The sequence below is a fragment of the Triturus cristatus genome, chromosome 7 (genome assembly GCF_964204655.1).
Source record: "Triturus cristatus chromosome 7, aTriCri1.1, whole genome shotgun sequence".
NCBI lineage: Eukaryota > Metazoa > Chordata > Amphibia > Caudata > Salamandridae > Triturus > Triturus cristatus.
Window position 1 is genome coordinate 1188463760 of NC_140590.1, and position 24536 is coordinate 1188488295.

The 24536-nt window shown below is 43.8% G+C and overlaps 1 protein-coding gene across 4 annotated transcripts in view; it reads right to left on the reverse strand.

The window, feature by feature from the left end:
* Positions 1 to 368: 368 nt before the first annotated feature.
* LOC146811426 (uncharacterized) overlaps positions 369 to 24536 on the reverse strand; it is a 277144-nt gene continuing 252976 nt past the window's right edge. For 2 of the 4 annotated variants that reach the window (XM_085618527.1, XM_085618525.1), the window contains exon 11: positions 369 to 2474. In XM_085618527.1, the coding sequence (XP_085474653.1) occupies positions 1807 to 2474 (668 nt within the window). In that variant the 3' untranslated portion in view covers positions 369 to 1806. Of the gene's footprint in view, positions 2475 to 9837; positions 9887 to 24536 lie in introns of all 4 variants that reach the window. The other 2 variants (XM_085618529.1, XR_014966739.1) reach the window with 2 other exon arrangements.

Genomic DNA, 24536 nt, shown 5'->3' on the forward strand with positions numbered 1-24536 from the left:
GGGCACAAAAAAGTGTGAGGCCTCCACGCTTGGTGGTCATCTGCATTGCTAAAACAGTAATTGGGATGGAAAACAAGTCAATCTAGCCTGGAAACAGCCTGCAGAAATTATTCCTTCTTACGAACTACCATATATATTGCAAGTCTCACTGGACATGCATTTGACATTCATGTGCAATGTGAGGGCAGCATCTGAGTTTCACATAACTGTGGAACTTTATGTTGTGAACTTTACACTTCACATGTGGTAGCAATCTAGTTTTTGAATGGTAAAAACATGTAAACTGCGGGTTACCTCAAACTCAAAGATTCAATGCAAAGTGTTTTGCCTTCATACTTGAGACTTACTGAATAGGCTAGGCAGAGGATGAGGTAATTCATTTATTCCAAACAGGTGTTTCCAGATTAGGTCAAATGTCATGTGCACAACTGGTTTATAATGACCAATACTTTTCTGTCAGGGAACATTGTGCTTTTCAAATTCTAAGAAACAACTGGTAGGCTTTTTTTCCTTCATAGAAGCACGATATATAAAATACATAATTTTTTTCCAATTTACTTCACAAAAAAGTTAGAAACTTACTTTGAAATTATACATGAATCAAATGGAAATGTTTATTCTTTACATATATTTTTAAACATTTAAACCAAAATAAATAAAAATAAACAATTATTTGAATACCTTTTCCTTAAGGTTAAGTATTAGTTTAAAGGGTAAGTTATGGATAAAGGATGGTGTTAAGATATGAATTATGAATAAGAGTCTGGATTTTCTCTGGAGTTATGGTAAGGGGTGAGGCTAGGGCTCACCTTAACCAAAGCCATACCTTAACATCATCCCTACTCCAAAACTAATGTTTAGGATTAGCATAAGGGATGGTGTTATAGGTTAGGAAAAATAAATGGATATAGTCAGATTTAGGGTTTGGGCTAAGTTAGGCATAGGGTAAGGATTATGGAAAGAGCAGAGATATCCAATGTATTTCCGGTGGGACAAAATTCATTAAGAATTTTCAGGATATCCAAAGAAGATAAATACAATGAATCTAAATGAACATCATTTATACAGATAGTGGGGCTGCTGGAATCCTGGAAATTTGGAATAAATCCAGCACTTCTGGACCTACAATGAACACCACTGGGTTAGAGTAAGGGACAGTGTAAAGGTTAAGGTTATCATCAGCATTACGGCTTAAGTTAAAGGTTACATTGTGTTCCACTTGTCTGCATTTTTGTATTTACAATAGAAATACATGTAAAACACAACATTTTGTTACAACTTTTGAAGCTCTACGTTTTTGTATGAGTCTTTATGACATAAAACATAAAAACATTAAGCATCACCAGAAACCTGGGCGGTCAGCTTGGAAGATTATAATCTTATAACTTGCTTCACACATAGAAGCAGTGACTAAATTGCTATGCAAATTTCCACATGAAAATGAAATTTTGCTTTTTATTCATGTACTTATACAGGAGTAGAGTTTTGCTTTCGTGAGTTAGGTTTCAGAACAACCATAGACATTGTAAATTACTCTCATCTGTTTTAAATGTAAGTAAATATAGCTCATATGGATATCCTTGAAATCAGTCATGGTCTAAAACTCAATCCCTCTGTATTAAACTATTTGGTCTGCAGGCTTCAGTATCTATCTGCTATGAATGATTCCTTGTCTATGTGTTATTTTCCTATCTGCAAGCATTCAATGTAAATCTTCAGCAATAGCAGTTGTCCTTTTATATATGTTACACTGTCTCTGCTGTCTGACCAGCTATTTTCTTTTCTTTTTTGCTGCAGTTTCTTACACTATAACTGCACATTATAGGTGCTAGTATGCGTTTTTCGATGTCGATTGAAACCACTTTTCCAAATGAATTCTTTATCACACTCTGTACATTTATATGGTTTCTCTCCGGTATGGGTTCTCATGTGTCCAAGTAGACTGTATTTACGGTTGAAACTTTTCGTACAGAAAGAACATGTATACAGTCTTTCTCCTAAGTGTGTTGTTTGATGTGCAATAAGATGACTCTTCTCAAAGAAACTTTTCTCACATTCAGTACATGCATATGGTCTCCCTCGTAAATGTGTTCTCATGATTAATAGTTGGTCTATTGTACCACCTATTTCATCACATTCAGTAAATTTGCACATAGCCAGGTGTGAATTTGTGTTTGGAAGGCAACTGGAAAACTGTGAATTCCTCGGGTTACTCTCACATTCACGATATGAATTTAAGCCTCCAGTGTTGGGTCGTCCCTCATATGCAATGAGAAGGCCCGGGCCAATGAAACCACTGTCATACTGAGTAGTGTTCTCTCCTCTCTGTGCCCATGGTTCACCTCTGTCTGATGCCTCGTGAGAGCCATGGGCCTTTATTGAGCTTCTTTTTATAAACAAGTTTGAATATGGATTTGCTTCAGAACAATAAAATGAAGCGCCATCTTCTTTTGCTCTGTCAATGCTTCCATCACCTGCAGGATTCAAATGAAAGACTGTTATTAGCTTTCTACATGACACTGGATATATTTTCTTGAAACTATGATTGTAACAAGATGGAACATAAATATGGCAATGCAGGGCATACTGTTAATGAGAACAGAACTCAAAAAGACTTACATAAATACCAGCAAATGTTTAAGTAGGCCCACTGCAAAGGTTACACATTAACTCCACTTTTTAAAATACTGATATTGACATTTGTTGTGCCTTACAAATGTTCAAAATAATATAACAAAGGAGGCAAGTCTGGGCTCTGCCGAGTTCACAAATTACAAGTGAGTGTGTCAATCCTTTAAAAAAATATACTTAATTGTTTTTTCAATAAAAACGGAATGAAAGACCTGTTAGGTGTTTCAGCGACATGAGCAAACAACGATGACATTAAAGTTGGATCACTGCAAACTTAAGTCCCCTCAGACCAAGTGTTCTTCCATTGGCCAAAAAGCCATTTTTAGAACCAGTCACCTTTCATCACCTAGGTCAATTATCCATCCATGAACTCTGCCGCCCTGTCGAAACATCTACAATGGATAGTTAAGGAACCTCAGAGACACACTGAATCTATTGATTAGCCCCACCCATAAGAAACACACTTGTGACTATGCTTTCACTGACTGACAAATGAGACTCTATATAGAAGCTACCTTGGATCATGATTTAGAGCAGGGTTCTCACCTTTCATCACCCAGGTCAATTATCCATCCATGAACTCTGCCGCCCTGTCGAAACATCTACAATGGATAGTTAAGGAACCTTAGAGACACACTGAATCTATTGATTAGCCCCACCCATAAGAAACACACTTGTGACTATGCTTTCACTGACTGACAAATGAGACTCTATATAGAAGCTACCTTGGATCATGATTTAGAGCAGGGTTCTCCAAAGTCGGTCCGGAGTGCCGGATCCATGCTGGATTTTTAGCATCGCCCCCTTTAGATAAATGTAGTTATCTTAAAAATCTGGCATGGATCAGGCCCTGCATGAGCGACTTTGGAGAATCCTGATTTAGAGATACTAATACTGCTTGACCTCTATGTTCCTGTTCTTAGCAGAGTCCACCTAGTGCTGCTCGGTATAGTGGAATAATGGAAAAATGCATCATGGATACAAACTGGCTGGGGTTCAATAATTTCTAAGTAATCAGGCCTTTTTTTTTGTTTGACACATTACGTTTCATACAATACAACCCAACATACAAATAACTAACATTGTATCTAAGAAAACAATTGCTAGGTAGTACTATGGGCTTCCTCAAAACTATAATCTGTCATCTGCTGATTCCAACATGAGTGCATTTCATCCATTCCAAATTGGTATCTCCCAACTTCAGAGCCATTTTGCATTACAATTAGCAATCACAATCTTGTCATCTACATTTATGTCCTTGCAAAAAATCTTTTTTTTAGTAGTTTTTAAAGGTGCTTTTATTCATCAGATGGATACATTAATGTTGTAAACATGATTTCCCATATCTCTAGTTCAGCTTGTGTTTCATTCACCTGAAGTTGTGTTTAACCAACTTCACTTTCCACCTCAATTTAATTATGGCCAAGAGTCGGGCCCCATGATAGTTTCCAGTACTTTTTAAAATCTATTTATATGTTATTTGATTAGTTTTACATCTTGGGCATCAAATCACTATTATTAGGGTTCACATTATTCTTTCTAACTGAAAATCAATACATTTTATGACAAAACTTATAATGTATCAGCTTGACCTTGCCTTTTGAGTGCTCAATCTACATTGGACATATACTTGATTCTATACTTGATTCTACCTGGTTGTTTCTGGATTTTTCCTAGGACTGACTCCCACCAGACATCTAAGGCTATGGGTGTGTTGGCTGTTTTACCAAGCACACACTATATTTTTCTCTCATCATTTTACCTTCTGCCCTCAATTCTAGGATCTTTTAGATTATTGTGTTTTTCAGGCTCCTTTGGGGAATCCTGGCAATATCTGACTAGGGTTAGAGGTCACATAGCATATACCAAAAATTGCAACTCATCTTTCCCACTTTGTGCTCTACCATCATTATATAAATAATTAAAGTTGCCTGCTTTACGCGTTGAGATTTTGTAAGATATAGCGCACCGTTCCCGATACTTAACTGAAATATGCAAGTGTATTCATAATCCTTTGCATTTGGAGACTTTTTCCCAAGGGTACACAATGTGAGAGATGCTGCAGGTTTTTTATATTTTGCTCTGGATAGCAATGGCAATGTTTGTAATTTCAATGAGACAATTTCATTTTGGATCAGCTTGATGACCAAATCATTTTCTGAGATCACCACCAAGGCATTATATAGCTAAGTAATGATGATCACTAATATGCCTGGCATTCCGATGCCAATATGCCTTCATGTTTCCTTGCTAATCATAGGATTTTTATTATATCCCTCTAACGGCTTTTGTAAAAGAGAATCACGTTTTCTAAAGCATCTTTCTGGCATTATCACTGGCATATTTTGTAGGACATAAAGTACTTTTGGTACCATTAGCATTTTGACAGGGCTATCCGGACCAGCCCCTCCAATTTTCTTTTAAAAGCCTTTATTTATAAACCCTAAAATAAACAATACATATGTTCCAGTACCATACATCAGTCAAAGGTATCAAACCTTTGATGAGACAAAGTGAATAAGCATATTAGTATTACCCTAGCTCAGGTTATCATTGATTGGGAGTGATTTCAGATGTATGTTATCGATACTAATGTTGTGCCCTGTTGTGGCAACAATTCTGACCTTAAGTTACATTGCTGTATATGAATAGGGCATGCCAGGATGCTTTGCTATTAGTCTCTAGTTCCTCTCTCCCACTGGCTTTTCTGGCTCCGTGGCATAAGTGTAGGGGCCCACAATTGTCAAGGTTAGAAACCTCGGAGTGGTCTTGTATAACACATTTTCACTAAAGGTGTCAAGAGCATGTTGCTATGTTTGCCCCTTCTGTCTGGGAAGTCTTGAACACTAGTTACGGGCAATCCCTTTTAGTAGCCACTATACAGACTGATAAAAGAAAAAAATTACACCAATCAAGAAATTAATTTCAGTTGGGGGAAAAATCTCCAAGAAAAGCTGAACTGAAGAGCCAGGATAAAGACAAACAAGAAACAAAAGCAGAAGAGAACAAGAGAAGGAAACTAACAAGGAACCAACAAAGAAAATAAAACGACATTGAACTAGTTAATAAGGAAAAAGGCACTGAGACATAAACTGGAAGTTGAAGATAAAGAATCTGAGAACAAAAAAGGTATATAAAGTGTTGCAAAGCAAGTGTCAACTAACTGGCCCCTTTTCATACTAGAGTGGGAGGGAAGGGTAAATGTGATAACCAGGAAGTAAGCTTTCAATATTAGATTGTGCAGACTGTAACCTACTTTGAAAGGAAGGTGCCAAGTTCGATTGGGCAGAATGGCTAAGCCCCATTTTCTAGATGGCATCAATGAAAAGCGGAATATTTCCCAATGGCATCAGTAACAGATGCCCATCACTAGAGATTACTGTCGTTTTTCCTTTGCAGAATCCCAAATCATGTTTCTCTATGCCTGTATCATTCTCTTAACTGTTGTCACGGCCACCATCACAGGAAAAGCTTATGGCACTGGATCACAGAGGAAAGCATTTAGTACGGGAAGCACTCTGAAATCCGTGCACAAACCACTTCCATGAACTTCAGAAAAGACTGCAGAATTCCTAATAGAAGTGCCAAATGCATTCACATTTCTTTATCCGATTTTACAGATAAAATCATAAAAGACATTAAAAATGTTCCTTAAAAATAACATGCAGGTTATCATAATCAAAATCATTCATAATTTTAAAACCCCCATCAGAAAGCATACAAGAAAAAAAAAACAGTAGGAGAGTTTAACAGCTTTAAAAACAATAAAGCAGGCCTAACCTTGATAACATTGATTGATTTTAAGATAGTATAGAGGCACTTATGCTGTAGGGTATTATATTTTGGACAAAACATAACGATATGTAAAGTATCGTTAGTCGTTGTGTTGTCACAATCACAAAGGGGCAGGTCCGTGTACGTAAAACAGCATTGATTAAAAGTGATGAGGCAGGGAAATAAATTCAGCCTGAAGTAAGTCAACAGGCGTTACATGTCATATTCCAGGTTAGATCAGGTTCTATGGGCCTGATGTATCAAAGGTTTTTACCCATTTTATGTTTATGGGAAAATGTGTTTGTACATATGTCCCTATGTTACTAACAGTTTGCACTAATATTGCATGCCACATTGAATGTTTCATTAGTGCAAGATCTTCGCGTTCTGACACTAACCTGTCCCTAAACGCTGCTTCAACCTCTTTCCCCACAGACCGAGTTAAAACAGAGGGGTTGTCACACAATTCAGGGCATGTTTCCAATTTTAAACAGTCTTGCAGAATTAGTCTGCTAAAATTAAGTTCCTCTTTTAGCCAGATGAAATTCCTTTGCTTTAGAGGGCCAAGGCGAAGCTGGTCAGTTAGAAAATTTAAGCCTAGTTCCTCATGGACAATTCAATAGGGTACGCTTTGTGGGACCCCAGGAGACCTCTTAAGAATTTATTTTCAGCAACTTGAAGAGGGGCAACCCGTCCATATCCCCAAATTCAGCTGCCATAGCTTACTAAGGGGATGATGCACTTGGACCTGTAGCTTTCCAGAAATTGACTGAATGTGAGTGCGCCGAGCCTGTGGGAGAAATCTTTGATGCTGAATGTTCCTCTGTTGAAGGACAAAACGTGATAAGTGGGTGCCAGTTCAACTCCGAGTCTAATAAGACCCCCAAATATTTGAAGTTGTGTACCAGGCTAATGTGTTGGCCTTCCACTAATCGTTTTTGTATTTGGTGGGCCGAACTTCATAATGTGTGACTAGGGGAAGTATGTTGACAGGTCAAGGCTACTCATAAAGTTAATAAAAAGGGTAAGAACTTTATGTAAGCTTTTGGCAGTGCGGGTGATTAAAACTGTGTCATCTGCACAGAGCAAGGCGGGTATAGGACGACCTCCTACTTTAGGAACGTAAACATCTGGTGCAGACAAGTCTTGCTCTATATGGTTGATATAAAAAATAAATAAAAAAAGGGGCTAAAATACAACCTTGTTGCACCATTGATCAGTGCATTCTCCATTAGGGCCAAACCTAACACTGGCTTAAAGGTCATTGTGCAACTCCCGCAGGAATTTTATTAAAATTGGGTCGATATCCATCTGTTCCATCAGGGACCAGAGCTTAGAGCGATTAACTCTATCAGAAGCAGAACTAAGGTCAATGAAGGCCAAATGAACTGCACCCTGCTTGCCCTTGGTATATTTACATGCTAATAAACAAAGGTTAAGGGTTTGAGCTATAGTCCCCAGGCCAGGGCAAAACCCATATTGTAGATCTGTTAAAGAGCCTCTCGCTTCAGCCCAGCCCTCACCTGATTGGCTGAGGATTCTATGGGAAAGAAGCAGCAGGGGGATGAACTGACGACAGTCTGAGTGGGGCCATCCCCTCCCTTGGTCTGAGGGCCTGCGTTTTGTGTTATGACCAGACAGTTACCAGCAAGCTCAGTTTCAGCACTGGTGATCTCGTTCGTTAGTGCCCCCACAGCCTGGTTCAAGAATGACAGTATAGATGCGCTGGCTCTAGGCCTTTTTTCAGCCCCAGGCGTGGTTTGCGCCTTTCTTTTCCCCATTCACCACAATTCAAAAAGTCAGACTGACAAGGTGTATGGGGAAATATATGGGGAGGCACTGTCTCTAAGGAAAGCTGAGATGCCACAGATTCTAAGGTCACTGGATATGCACCTACAACGTGCTCACTCACTGACTCCAAGGCTCCTCGGTCCATCGGTGCTCCAGAGGTAAGGGGGGGTGGCACAGCCCAGCCTCATCCGGGCTCTAAAGTGTGTGGATGGGTTCCCCCGTGGCCCGGGCGTGGCCACGCATCACCGGAGGCAAACAGCGCTCTTGAGCACGCGGTGCTAGGCATGCCCCAAAATTCCTTCTCCTCCTGGTGCAGATGCGACACCATGTCCTGGAAGGCAAGCGGCTCCAGAAACTCCTGCGCCGCTGGAGGCAAACAGATCTCTTGAGCAAGCGGCGCAGTGCTGGGCGTGCCTCTGAACTCTTCCTCCTCCTGGTGCAGCTGGGACACTGAGTCCCCGAAGGCAAGCGGCTCCAGAAAACTCCCCAGTGCCAAATGAGAAAGATATTCAAAATATGCAACTGCATTCGCAGATTAATGAAAATCTTTAAATCGTATCTTCCGGAGAACCGCAGAACCTTATGAGTTAGCTAGTGCGTCATTTTTGTACTGGGAAGGATAAAGTGGAGATTACTCAGTCTAAACATAATTTTATCTGCCTAACTATTTTAAATTTATATAAGAGAAACCTGAGAAATGGCCTTCACAAATACGTGCAAATCCTTTAAAACCACCTCATAGTGTAAAACACCTATTTCTATATTCTAAAGTGAGTTTCCGCGTACCCCGACAGTCTTAGGTTTGCGGTAAGGTTCTTTTTCCGGGCAGGTATAATATGTTTTCGCTTGGCCTCTCAGCTATTTTATCAGCCACAAGAGGTCTTTTGAGACAAAAGGTTTGTATTCTGGAAAGTTATTTGTCAGAAATGTATTTTGCACCGGAAGTGGAATTTTGTTTTAAAAGAGGAATTCAATGGTCTGGATGTCAGTAATCAATTTGTGCTTATATTTGAATTTATATAGAGTTGAGGCCTTTCAACAGACATGTAGCCATATATAACACAAGAACAACATTTGTCTACTAGGAATGAACTCTGGCAATAACAAACTAATCTGATATGATTAAAGGAGTCCTTTTAAAGAGGACGAAATCCCATCACCCACCGAGGTGGCATGCTTCATCATCTGGGAACTCCTCCTAGCTGCAAACCTTAGTGCAAGTAAGGGCTGCAACCTTCTCAACCATAGAAGGGAGTTCACGGATGTTTTTAGAGAGTAACATAAGATGGAATCCACTATGATCCCAGAGTGAGGAGCCTAAATTCTTGTTTAGAGGTTATGGTTGCAGTGCATGTGAGTACTGTGCGTGAAAAAGTGATTTAAAATTGACTACCAGGACACAAAACAACTTTAATAGGCGCTATCCTAGTGTCAAAACTAAAACAGTGCGTGTACCGTTTCAACAAATAACTGTAAGAAGTCCACAAAGATGACAGGTCTACATGTTTCAACCTATGGATCCTCTGATCCAGGCTTTCATCAGGACCTTAGATAGAATCGCTACTGCAAATACTGCGCTTAATGTGCAAAACAAGTAGGGTCTCAATAAAAAGTGGTTGGTTCGATACAACCTACATTCACCTGTGAGTCCAAAATATGATTGATTGGCACAGGAGTAGTGGACACATTCCTGAAAAAAACAAAACGAATATCTTACAAATTATATATTCCTAAGAACATTCAATAGTCTGTTGTTGTCAGAAGAACTTCATATTAACATTTTTATAATAATATCTGATACTATATAAATGTATCATATACCTACAAGTGTATATACAGCAGAGAAATATTTGAAGAGTTGTTGCACTTACCTGTGTTTTTGCGGGTCTGCTCCTCACCTCACTTGGCATCCGCTCAGGAAGTGAGGCACCGCTCTGTATTGAAGGTACAAACATACGAACCATATTCAAAATACTCTAAAAGTGGCTACCTATCTTGTTTTTAAAAATGTTGTCATGCAAATTAGTGACCAACAGTAAAATACAGGAGCCCCTATATCTAATGTAAGAAGTTCATGCGCCACTAGGGCGCTTTTTGAATGACTGATTGGTGTTGCTATGCCTGACTTCATGTCAAAGACATATGTCCCAGATAATGCATGTTGACCCACAAATAAGCCAAAAAACAGAATGCGCAAGAGAGGATGTACACTCCATGGATGTATCCCACACGGTCTGCTTGGAAATATGCACCTTTCCTGATATGCATTCATAGAGAGTTGAAAACAAAGGTTCAAGGCAAATGAGCTGCAGATTACACACTGTGCATAGATCGCCATCTGGTGTTGGGCCCGGATGTTTTCAGTTGTTTTTCCTCTTGGAAAGCCTTTGGAAGTCACGAGGTCGGTGACTCCTCCTTTGGATCGTATTGCGCATGGGCTTCGGCTCCATCCTCAGATTGTTGTTTTCCGCCATCGGGTTCGGATGTGATCTTCGCGCTCCAGTTCCGAACAGTTTCCAGTTCTTCTATCGACGCGCAATCCTCACCCCAATTTGCGGTATTGTTTTCAATCGCGATCTCCACACTCGGCACGGCTCTCATCGATCAAGACCTTCGATTCCAGTCGTCAACGACGGCCTTCGGGCCTACCCAAGCTCCGGTCCTGGCTAATAGAAAGGACTCCCTTCAAGAAGTGCCCTCGATGTGGGTCCAAATTCCCCCACACCGACCTTCACGAAGTATGTAACCTCTGCCTCTCCCCTGAACATGAGGCTCGAGACTGTCCGGCGTGTAAGTCCTTCTGGTCCAAGAAAACCATTTGAGACCGAAGGGCATGAAGAACTATGGCACACTCGTCGACGGCGATTCCAGACGACATCTTCAGGGAAAGCGTTGACGCTCCAGAAGGACAACACACCGGCACAGAGAGTTGTGAGTACCGAAATCCTGCCCCCACACCCTCGACGGCACCGGAAAAGGCTTCGATCACGCCTTCGCCTCCAGGCCTAGGCACGACCAAAAACACTGCTTCCCACACCGCACCTTTGGGACCGGTAAAGTAGCCTATTAAGCCTTCCGGCGGCTCGGGCTCGAGCCAGCCCACCGTCGGTGCCAAGAAACACTCCTCCGCACCGACGCCGAAAAAGAAAATGGCCTCCTCTTCGGCACCGAGCTCCATACCGAAACACTCGGCGCCGAAAACCAGCTCCAGCTCCTCGGTTCCGACACCATCCCTGGAACAGAGCAAAAAACACAAGGCCACTGACACCGATATCTCAAAACCGAAAACCATCTCGGACCTGAGTAAACAGACAGCCCTTTCCAGGCCGCATAGTTCCAAACAGCGGACTACTGCAGACTCTAAAGCAAGAAAACCAACGGCCCGATGCCTTCGGCGCCGACGGACACGCCACCCTTGGAAGAACTTTTTACACCTGTCCATTGCAAAAGACATTGATCAAGGACCCCAAAACTGGACGTTTGATGCTCAGCATCAAAAAGAGACAGCTGGAAAAGCCTGCCCCAGCTCCACCTCCAAAGAGGAAGGACTCTGCTACCTCCCCTTTCAGAATGCCTTCACCACCTCCTCCACCCCCTCCACCTTCCCCTCCTCCACCTCTTCCTTCTCCCCCCCACCTCATCATTCCCCCACACCCTCTCCGGATGATGATAATGACGATGTCTATGATGACATAGGGGACCAACCCCATGACCTACCTACAGGGGACCCCACTCCCACAGGCTCCCCAGACCCATGGAACGACTATAACATCCCTAACGTCCCGCAAGATGATCTCTACCCTTCGAGACCATCCACACCAGAAGACTCATTGGAGTTCAACTACTTACTCCAAAGGGCTGCACACTATCACGGTGTGGATCTCCATACCGACTCCGTGGAGGAGGACTTCCTTCTCGATACTTTTGACACCACGCATAGGGCCACCTCCATACTGCCCATGCTCAAAGGATTTATCACACACACGCCGGAGGTCTTTAAGACCCGGTCAGAGCCAGGGTCATTAACCCGCGCATAGACAAAAAATATATAGCCGCTCCTACAGATCCCGCCTACATCAGAGGACCAGCACCACTAGATTCCCTAGTAGTGTCTAGAGCACGAAAAAGGGCAAACTCCCAAGCGTCAGGCGAAGCACCACCACCTGACAAAGAGTCAAAACTCTTGGACGCATCGGGCAAGCGCACTGCATCACAAGCTGCCGAAATATGGCGCATCGCTAATACACAAGCGCTACTGGCAAGATACGACAGGGCCCATTATGACAAACTAGAAGCCATAATGCAACACCTCCCTGACAAATACAAGAATAGGGCAAATGAGTTAATTCAGGAGGGCAAAACCATTACCAATACCTCCATCCGCTGTGCCCTAGATGCAGCCGACACCGCCTCCAGAGCCATTAATACTAGCACCCTCCTCCGTCGCCATGCCTGGCTAAGGATCTCAGGTTTTAAACCAGAAGTGCAAGCTTCCATACTTAACCACCCCTTTGACCAGGAACATCTGTTCGGCCCAAAAGTGGATGAGGCCCTAGAAAAAATGAAAAAAGACACGTATACGGCGAAGTCTATGGGAGCCTTACAATCGCACCCTCCCAGACGCTCCTTTCGCCACTCTTCCTTACGGAGCACATCCAGAGGCTACTCCTCTGACACCGCTTCCACTTCATATAAGGCCCCTACCCAATCCACCTTTACAAGGGGTTAACAAAGAGGCAGCTATAGAGGCAACAATAATAAAGGCAGAGGCAAGACAAACACCGCCCGCTCTGCCTCCGCACCTACCCAATGACTCCCCTCCACTCCCCCAAGACCATCCCACTCCGGTCAGGGGCAGACTCCAAGATTTCCTTCCTGTCTGGACTACCATCACCTCAGACAAATGGTTAACACAAAAAATGTGGTCAGGCTACTGCCTAGAACTAACCTCTACCCCCCCAAACATTCCACCCAGACAATGCCCAATGTCACAGGAACATTTAACACTACTAAAGCAGGAGGTAATCTCACTCCTGCAAAAGGGGGCGATAGAACTGGTCCCCACCAACCAACAAAATATGGGGGTCTACTCCCTATATTTTCTCATACCAAAAAGGGACGACACTCTACAGCCCATCCTAGACCTCAGGCCCCTAAACCGATACATACACTCAGACCATTTTCACATGGTAACACTCTAGCAGGTACTTCCACTGCTCTCCCACAACGATTTCCTGACCACTTTAGACCTCAAAGACGCCTACTTCCACATTCCTGTTCACAACGCTCACAGGAAGTTCCTCAGATTTGTAGTGGAAGGCCAACACTATCAATTCAAAGTGCTCCCATTTGGAGTCACCACAGTACCATGAGTATTTACCAAGTGCTTAGCAGTAGTGGCAGCACACTTGCCTAGACAACTGGCTAATAAAAGCCAGTTCATACAACCAGTGTGTACAACACACGCACGCCACTATCCAGCTACTTCCCGAACTGGGCTTAACAGTAAACCACGCAAAGTCCCATCTGCAACCGTCCCACGTAAAACAATACCTCGGTGCCACCATAGACACCTCAAGAGCGTTAGCATACCCCAGTCCTGCCAGGATAGCAAGCACTCAAGCTCTACGCGCCAAATTTCAGCCAGAACACTCTCTTCCAGCGCGAGTGTTCATGCAACTAATAGGAATGATGGCCTCTTGCATATTCATAGTACCTCACGCAAGACTCCAGATGCGTCCTCTCCAAGAGCAGGCGTCAAATGACAGATCTGGTGTTGGTTGACGGCCGTACACATCGCTCTCTGCAGTGGTGGACCACCAAAAACCTTTCCAAAGGGCGACCGTTCCTAGACCCGGTTCCTCAGATAGTACTGTCAACGGACGCATCACTCTATGGCTGGGGAGCTCACCTACTACATCGCACCATGCAGGGCAGGTGGACACCTCAACAAAAGTTACTCCACATCAACCATCTGGAGTTACTAGACATATTTTTAGCCCTAAAATTTTTTCAAACACAGATTTCAGGCAAGGCAGTCCTAGTCCGCACAGACAACATGACAGCCATGTACTATATACAAAAACAAGGCGGCACACACTCTCCACAGCTCTCTCAGCTAGCACAGAGCATATGGCGATGGGCCATACCCCAGAAAATCTTTCTCCTAGCCCAACATGTCCCAGGAGTCCAGAACACTGTGGCAGATCTGCTCAGCAGACAAACACAACAAATCCACGAGTGGGAACTCCACCCGCAAGTTCTTCACCCGTACTTTCAAATGCGGGGGCATCCACAGATAGACCTCTTCGCCACCCACGAAAACGCCAAATGCCCAAGCTTCGCCGCCAGATATCCACACCCATTGTCCAAAGGCAATGCGATTTGGATGAACTGGTCAGGCAGATTTGCATACGCTTTTCCGCCTCTCACACTCATTCCATTAGTGGTGCGCAAACTACAACAACACTCCCTCACGCTAATCCTAGTGGCTCCAACTTGGGCCAGACAACCGTGGTACACCACACTGCTGGAACTCTCTGTAGTACCTCACCAAAAGTTATACCTCTGTCCACACCTCTTAACCCAGAACCATGGAGAGATCAGGCACCCGGACCCAGCTCAGCTCAACCTTGTGATCTGGCTCCTGAAATCCTAGAATTCGGTTACCTAAATCTACCCCCTGACAGCATGAACGTCATTAGAGAAGCTAGGAGACCCACCACTAGAGCGTGCTACGCAGCCAAGTGGAAACGTTTTGTGGTCTATTGTCACAACAATACCATCAATCCCCTAGATGTGTCCATTCAACACATCATAGGCTATTTACTACACCTACAAAGATGCAATCTAGCCTATACGTCTATTAGACTGCACCTTGCAGCCATAGCAGCTTATCTACAAAACAGGCAACATCTATCACTTTTTAGAGTACCTACCATTAAAGCCTCCATGGAAGGCCTCAAAAGAATAATTCCCCCCAGAGTCCCACCCTCACCTGTGTGGAACCTAAATATCATTCTCACCAGACTAATGGGGCCTCCCTTTGAACCTCTACACAAATATGAACTTCAATTCCTAACATGGAAAACCGCCTTTCTTGTAGTCATCACTTCCCTCAGAAGGGTCAGTGAGATACAAGCACTTACCATTCAAGAACCTTTTCTCCAAATGCACCATAACAAGGTTGTTCTCCGTACTAACCCAAAATTCCTCCCTAAAGACATTTCGCCTTTTCACCTAAACCAATCTGTAGAACTGCCAGTATTCTTCTCGCAACCACAGACCGTTGCAGAAAGAGCTCTCCACACATTAGATGTCAACCGAGCCTTACTCTACTACATCGAGAGAACACAACCTTTTCGTAAAACCAAACAAATGTTTGTCTCTTTCTCACCACCACACAAAGGCAACCCAATCTCCAAGTCGGGGATAGTTAGGTGGATTATCAAATGCATTCAGATTTGCTACCACAATGCAAAACGAACGCTATCCGTTCCCCCTAAAGCCCACTCTACACATAAAATAGGGGCTTCCATGGCTTTTTTAGGGAACATCCCATTAGATGATATCTGCAGAGCAGCTACATGGTCAACACCGCACACTTTCACTAAACACTATTGTGTAGATGTGCAAACTAAGCAACAGGCTAGTGTGGGCCAGGCTGTACTCAAAACATTATTTCAAACCACTGCAACAGATATGGGTGGTCGCCGCTAAGGATGGGTACTGCTATATAATCTATGCACAGTGTGTAATCTGCAGCTCATATGCCTCGAACGGCAAATGCTACTTACCAGTATGCATCTGTTCTTGGCATGTAGAGCTGCAGATCTACACACGCTCACCCGCCTCCCCGGCTACCTTTATCTGTTCCAGTTTATCTTATTTAGATACAACACACATGGGCATCTTCACTGTTATTACTACACTTCATCTTTCCCTGCTGGCGAAAAACAATCTGAGGATGGAGCCGAAGCCCATGCGCAATACGATCCAAAGGAGGAGTCACCGACTTCGTGACTTCCAAAGACTTTCCAAGAGGAAAAACAACGGCAAACATCCGGGCCCAACACCAGATGGCGATCTATGCACAGTGTGTAGATCTGCAGCTCTACATGCCAAGAACAGATGAATACTGGTAAGTGGCATTTGCCTTTCCATCCATGAGTTTGTAAACACAACTGTACAAAATAGTTCTTTTAACTTTTCTGTATTTCATCAGTGTTATCTTTAAGAACATATAACACTACACAGACAAGATATATCCTTATGACATCAGCTAATAAGCCTGCAAATACAACAGTACAAAACATGAAGAGGGTGCCCGTCTTGCAAGATCAGTACTTTTTTAATTGCTTGAGAGCCATTACTGGTGTCAACTAGCGGCTATTAGCTTTTTGCTAATGAGGTGTTTTTGTATTCAATACTTGTAGGAATTCATAACAGTGTTTGGAATATGAAACAGCATGGTGCCCGTTCTACAAGTTTCGAATTTTTGAGAGCTACTGCTGTTGCTAATTAGCAGCTAGCCGGTGTTTGCCAATGAGCCAGTTCTGTACTAAAATGCACGTATGAACTCGCAACAGTGTTTGCAGACATACGGAATACGTTTCCGGTAATCACTAACACAATAGGGGATAGGAGTATCACTACAATCCCCAGCATCCGCAGGAGTGTATGCAGCAGGCGTGATGGCGTTTTTTCTTTCTCAGCACATACCCTCAGATTACGTTTTTCGACTCGATGGAGGCCAACAATGGTGGCGGTGAGTGGCCGTTTCTATTTAAACCAAGATACCTGTCCGTCGGTTACCTCTCCTTCCAGGTCATGTCCAGACAGGGGTACAGACGGACAGGTAAGGCATGATTCGCACTAGCTCTCACTAAAGTGTTTTGATTTTTCTAAACTAGTACGGCTAAGCATCAGCTCCGTATTTTCGTGACGATTTGGCTGTCTATAAGCCATTTGGATCCCTTATAACCTTGACTGTTTTCCATCTTTTTTGCTATGGTCGTTATGCAGAGACTGCATGGGGGCTAATGCATGAAAGTATAAAGATTATTGTGTACGCACTGACCCTGGATGGAAACTCCGTTTTCAACTCTCTATGAATGCATATCAGGAAAGGAGCATATTTCCAAGCAGACCGTGTGGGATACATCCATGGAGTGTACATCTTCTCCTGCGCATTCTGTTTTTTGGCTTATTTGTGGGTCAACATGCATTATCTTGGACATATGTCATGAAGTCAGACATAGCACCACCAATCAGTCATTCAAAAAGCGCCCTGGTGGCGCAAGAACTTCTTACATTAGATATAGGGGCTCCTGTATTTCGCCGTTGGTCACTAATTTGCATGACAACATTTTTAAAAACAAGATAGGTAGCCACTTTTAGAGTACTTTGACTTCGAATATGGTTTGTATGTTTGTACCTTCAATATAGAGCAGTGCCTCACTTCCTGAGCGGATGCCAGGTGAGGTGAGGAGCACACCCGTAAAAAGATGGGTAAGTGCAACAACTCTTTTCAAATATTTCTCTGCAGTATATACACTTGTAGGTATATGATACATTTATATAGTATCAGATATTATTATAGAAATGTTATTATGAAGTACTTCTGACAACAACAGTCTATTGAATTTTCTTGGGAATATATATTTTTTAAGATATACTTTTTGTTTTTTCAGGAATGTGTCCAATACTCTTGTGCCAATTAATCATATTTTGGACTCAGAGGTGAATGTAGGTTGTATCGAACCAACCACTTTTTATTGAGACCCTACCTATTTTTCACATTAAGTGCAGTATTTGCAGTAGCGATTCTATCTAAGGTCCTGATGAAAGCCTGGATCAGAGGATCCATAGGCTGAAACATGTAGACCGGTCATCTTTGTGGACTTCTTACAGTTATTTGTTGAAAATGTACAGGCACTGGTTTTAGTTTTGACACTAGGATAGCGCCTATTAAAGTTGTTTTGTGTCCTGGTAGTCAATTTTAAATCACTTTTTCTCACACAGTAGTCTCATGCACTGCAACCATCACCTCTAAATAAGAATTTAAAGGCTCCTCACTCTGGGATCATAGTGAATTCCATCTTATGTTACTATCTAAAACCATCTGTGAGCTCCCTTCTATGGTTAAGAAGGTTGCAGCCCTTAGTTGCACTAGGGTTTGCAGCTAAGAGGAGATCCCAGATGATGAAGCATGCCACCTTGTGGGTGATGGGATTTCGTCCTCTTTAAAAGGACACCTTTAATCATATCAGATTAGTTTGTTGTTGCCAGAGTTCATTCCTAGTAGACCAACGTTTTTTTTGTGTTATATATGGTAGAAGATTGGGGATATATAAACTGTTTGGTCTTTAAATATTTTCCCTAGGACACCCTGTTTTAATATTTTGTGAAACATGTAGTATGTAGCACCTAGAAGGTATGTACTAACTAACAATTTCTAACATGAGTGCAAAGCAATACTGAATGACTGGTACAGAGAGTGAAAAATAACATAACGAATGTGAAAAAAAACTGAAACAGCTAAAATCTGAAGTTTTAAGATTCTTTAGTAGAAAGAAGGTGCTCTAGAAAGTAGGGAAATGGCCTTTCCCAATACAAGAGCACAAAAAAATAACTAAAAGACGTGAACTTGGAAGTGGCATCCAGAAGCTTGTGTGGGTTGACAAGTATAAGATGTGCAGTGATGCCTGATGGTGAACTAGATGGGAGATGCAAGGAGGGGCTTTCCATGCATTGCTTTGAAAAAAGGATAAGAATGTTGTTATGCATGCTATGTCTATTTGAAAACCAGCCTGTTTCAACCAGCGTGCTGTGGTGGATGATAGGCAAGGCAAGTTGATTGAGAAGCATGCGATGATCGATATAAATGTATCAAGGGTTGTGAAAGAATACTGAAACAGTCATACAACTGGAATGTTGCAGTAATACAAAGTACATATTACAGCAAGTAGATAAGACACAGTGTCAATAATCAACAAGCATTGGCATAGCCAATAGGTCTCGCCTTTGGGACCTTATAAGTGTTTAGCCATGCAACATTTAATGTTACTGCACCAAGGATATTGTGCTGGATAACTAAACACTTAAACGTTCCCAAAGGCGAGACCTATTGGCTATGCCAATGCTTGTTAGCATTTGAGTGTGATTATAGAGGTATGGGTGAAACCGTTTAGGGCCGTTCCGTCCAGAATTTGATGCCCTGTGGTGTTGAAAGCACTGCTAGATAACAAGGGTATAAGAAGTCGGGATTGGGCACAAGTGAAGGGTATGACATGAAATTCCAAAATCATAAAATGTGTGATTTAAGATATGGATGTCGTTTAAGAACAAATGGGTTATTTTCTTGAAAGTTAAAAACAACCAATAACTGCATTGTAAATAGAGACACGAGTTTTCCATTTTTACTATAAATGCTTCCCTCTCTTTATGTTAAAAATCACAAAGAAGTAGAGGTTAAGGGACTGATTTGCAAAGGGACTTACGTGTAGTAAAGATACAAGTGTGGAGTCTCTGCACTCTGGGCAGCCTCTCTGTCCAGCGCACTGCAGTGAGTGCAGTGCGGAGATTCTGCCATGAGTGAAGAGACACGTAACTTTATTGCATATTAGTCCCTTTGTGATTTGAGCCCTAAGCCTTCATTTAAGGGTCTCACCATATGTTCAATCATGTCTGCTAGATCAAACGTTATGCATATAATCAGAAGCCCTAGTATTAAAACCTGCCATCTTGTAATGTGCCATACATTGTCATTACCTTTTCTGTTTGCGAAAGGCACCAGTTATCGAAAGTAGTAAAATAAACTTTTACTAAACTCACCTTGGTGAAACTGCAACGATTGCTGCTGCTTATTGAGGAGCATAAGGGCTGGTACCCAGCTAATGCCCCGTGCGCTCATTGAGAAAAGTGTGGGGTGACCAGCAATATCAAAGGAGAGGCAGAACGATCTAAGAGTATGAGCATAGACAAGAACAGAGGAGAGGATAGGATAGTGGAATGAAGGGTCCCGAACACAGGAGAGGGTTGAGTAGTCGGTTACAGGACAGGTAGTCAGTGCGAAGGGAAACGCAGGGGAAACTGTTGGATGAAAGAGGCAAAGATTTGATGAAGGGAGGACGAAATGGTTACAGGGGGGGCACAGGGTGGATTAGCTACTTTCATAAGAGGAAACGTTTGTTAGGAGGATGTTGTGTTAAATCGCCTAATGTAACTGCGCAGGTTTGAGGCGAGTGAGGACTTGAGCACTGTGGACTAATTATAGTGTTAATCTTGGAGCAGATGTAGCAGGGTGAAGTCATGAGCAGGTAAGGATGAACAATAGAATACTGATAATTGAAGATGATGGAGAGAGTAAAGAGCTGAAGGTTTGCACAGAGCGCTTGTGGATGGTGAGGTAATGAGGCCCTGGAAATAGTTATGTTATGTTATATGGTTCCTATAGAGCGCTTATCACCACTGGTCTCTAAGCGCTAAACAGGCGACCCACAAACATCGTGCCGCCTCCCAACCATCTGCCAACTCCCAATTAGGCCGAAGATGTTACTGTACCAAACAAAAATGTCTTCAATTTTTTCCTGAAGGAAAGAAGGTTAAATTCTTCCTTCAGGCTCGGAGGAAGGTCATTCCAGAGTTGAGGAATGAGCACTGAGAGAGCACTACCTCCTTTAGTTTTTAGATTGAATCTGGGTTGAACCAGATTTGGGACAGAACCAGAGCGTAGTGACCTACCGGGAACATACTTCCTTAATCGCTGTTTGATATATTTCGGGGCATTGCCAAACAGTGCTTTATGGGCCATACAGAGGCCTTTGAAATGGACCCTAAGCTTCACTGGAAGCCAATGCAGTTTGCGAAGGAGAGTGGATGCATGTGCACTTCTGGGAAGAGAAAAGACCAGTCTGGCAGCGTCGTTTTGCACGACTTGCAGTTTCCTCATCAGCTTCTGTGACAGGCCCAGGTACAGAGCGTTGCCATAATCTAGCCTCGAGATGACGGTTGCTGAGACAATAGTCTGCAGCGTGGAGGCAGAGAGAATGGCAGTAAGTTTACGCAGCTGCCGCATCACGGCAGTACAGGAACCTACCAACGCCGACACTTGGGGGGCCATAGAGAGAGCCGCATCGATCTTTAGGCCAAGACTCTTCACTACCGTCCCAGGGCTGGGAGTTTTGCCGAGTTCTGGGGGCCAGTACAGATCATCCCAGGGATTGGCAATGTTGGTCACCACCAAAACCTCCGTTTTATCTGCATTAACTTTAAGGAAGTTGTTAGTCATCCAGTTGACCGTGAATCTCAGAAGATCTCTGACTGATTCCTGGGCCTCTGATGTATCACCCAGCTGGACCAGTAACTGTGTGTCGTCTGCGTAGTTAAAGACCTCACAGTTCTTACGCGTGAGTTGCTCAATCAGGGGTTGCAGATAGATATTAAACAGTAGGGGGGAGAGTGCGGATCCTTGAGGCACCCCCCAGGTCACATCCCTACTCCCTGATAGCTGGTCCCCCGTCTGGACCCTCTGAGTACGACCCGACAGGAAGGACTCCAGCCACTTGTATGCCTGGCCAGCAATCCCCAGCTTCGCGATCCGGCTCAGCAAGATGGAATGGCTGACCGTATCGAAAGCTGCCGAGAGATCTAACAGAATCAGAGCGCAGGGTTGTTTATTATCGGCTCTTACTCTTAGCTCGTCGGTGACCGTGGCCATCACCAGTTCCGTACTATGTTGTGGTCGGAATCCAGCCTGCCTGGCATGTAGGAGATGGTGTTCCTCAAGGTAGTGGGTAACTACGTTCAAGACATGTTTTTCCAAGATCTTGCTTAGGAAAGGCAGCTGAGAGATAGGCCTGTAGTTTTTTAGTACTTTAGGGTCAGTACCTGCTTTCTTCAGAAGTGGGGAAACCCTAGCCTCCTTCAGGGATGCTGGGAGGTAACCCGCTTCCAATGAAGCATTGATTAGCTGCAGGAGCTGGGATTGGATACCTGGCAAGGCTAGTTTGAAAATTTGCGGAGGGCAGGGATCACTGGAGGATCTTGATTTTATACGGCTAACAAGTTCTATCAGGTGCTCTCCATTGATGGTTGGGAACTTGAACAAAGCTCCCGCGGACTGCAAGCTGTCCGTACCAAGTTGCGTTGGTAGACTGTCCGAGAGCCTAGAGATATCCAACAAGATGTCCTGCACCTTTTGGAGGAAGAAACCTTGGAAGGCGTCGCAGTCAGGCTGGGCCAAACTGCTGTTTTTGTCACTCAGCTGGGTGAGTTCCCTTAGAATAATAAAGGTTTCCCTTTGTTTATTCGTTGCCTCCCTGATCCGTCCTTCATAGAAGGCGGCTTTCCTAGCCAGGATGGCCCGTTTATAGCTGGCCAGAAGAGTTTTGTAGGTTAGTGCCTCTGTAGGCCCGTGATCCCGTCTCCAGCTTCGCTCCACCCTCCTGAGAGCTTGCTTCCTTTCCCTAAGGGATGCATCAAACCAAGGAGCTCCTTTCCCTTTTTTCCGAGTGAGCTCTAGTCGTTCTGGGGCTAGTTTGTCTAAGGCAGAGCGAATCCAGGTCATGATGGTCCAGGTCTCTGCGTCCAGGTTCCCTTGCTTCCTCTTCGGAGGGGGGGGAGGAGAGAAGAGTCGTGACTAAGGAGTCGGCCTCGATCTTCTTCCATGGACGGACCTTCCTCCTTGTTTGTGGAGGGGCCGCAGTTAAAGGCTCCCCTGGGACCCAGCCCTTGATCCGATAGTGATCCGACCAGATGCAGGGGCTGACCCCTAGGATCTCCATTCGAGGCATGGTGGACCAGACAAGATCGAGGGTATGTCCCTTTTCATGGGTGGGCCCTATAACAAGCTGGTTTAGAGAAAGGGTCGCAAGATTGGATCCAAACTCAGCTGCCGTGGGCCCCCTGGGGATCTCATCCCAATGATAATTAAAGTCTCCCACTACTACCAGGGACTTATATCTGGATGCCAGATCGGTCAACAGCTCAAAAATGGCGTCATTAAATTCCGGCGAGCTCTGCGGAGGACGATATACTACAATAAGCAGTATACATGAGGATTTTAGTGATATTTTAATCCCTAGGACTTCTGCCCCAGCACAGCTTTCTGCGATGATTTGTGTTACCTTGAGATTCCTTCTGAACATGATAGCCACCCCGCCCCCTCTGCTGTCATTAGGGCGGTTATACCACCGAGCATCGAAATTGGGCGGTAAGGCCGCTATGGTGTCAGGTGTTGAGGAGCTCCCTAGCCAGGTTTCTGAGAGCGCTAAGATGTCAATCTCACCCTCGTCCAGCAGTGTAAACACCTCTAGATGGTTTTTCTGTAGGGGTCGTGTGTTGAGTGAGGCAATTATCAGGCCCTGTGACTTTGTGATGGCTGATTTGGCCTCTACCTGTAATAGGTCTTCCGACCGAAGACTGGCAAGTGTTCTCTCATCTGGCGTAGTTCTCCCTTGATGGAGAGATCTAAGGGTTGCAGGGGTATAGACCCTCGGCCGACCAGGGGGGGAGGCCCTACGGCCCGTCCTGGCACAGACGGGCTTTGCTCTGGCGCTCCTCCGGCGCGACGCTGCGCGCGTAAGCTGCGCGCGACCATAATGGCCTTTAAATAGCGTGTGGCAGGCGGTGTTCGCTCGAACTAGAGCGCAGCCCCGTGAAACGTCTTGGTGGCGTCTGAGCCCTACTCCCAAGATGGCGCTCATGCAGGGATTCAAACACCCAAGTGGTGAATGGTGCTCACAATGTTTTTAATGTGCAGGCAATAGTGTATGAAGGGCTTGCTTATTAACCAAGAAGTTAGCAGTGAATATGTGCTTTCGCCATTTATGTACTGCTGCCCTCATTTACTGTTATGCGCTCTTATTTCAAGTGTAATTCATGGCTGAGGCCTATCTTTGGTACAAGGTGGATAATGAAGCAGTTGTATGAGCTGTAGTGCAAGACTGAAGTGAGGTCTTTATGAAGATCACGTGGAAAGCAGTGAGAGCAGTGGGGTCCTGTTTTCTACAGCAGATGGGTACATGAGAGAGCGATCTACAAGGAGGCGAACTGATTTGCATGTGAAATGTGTGATGTCAGATGGAGCGATGATGGGTTTAGATTTGGATAAAGTGTTTGAAATTAGCATAAAATTGAGTGGCTTACCTTGCTTGTGGGTGGGATTAAGGAAGGTGTCATTTGAGGAGTGATCAGACAGAAGTGGAGACACTGCCGAAAGCATCAGTAAAATATTTTGGCAAGTTATGGTCACACCAGTGAAAGCAGAATCGTTTGGTGGAGGCAATAAATAGGTGTGTAGCATAATTTCCGCCAGCTGTAACTGAAAGCCATTACTA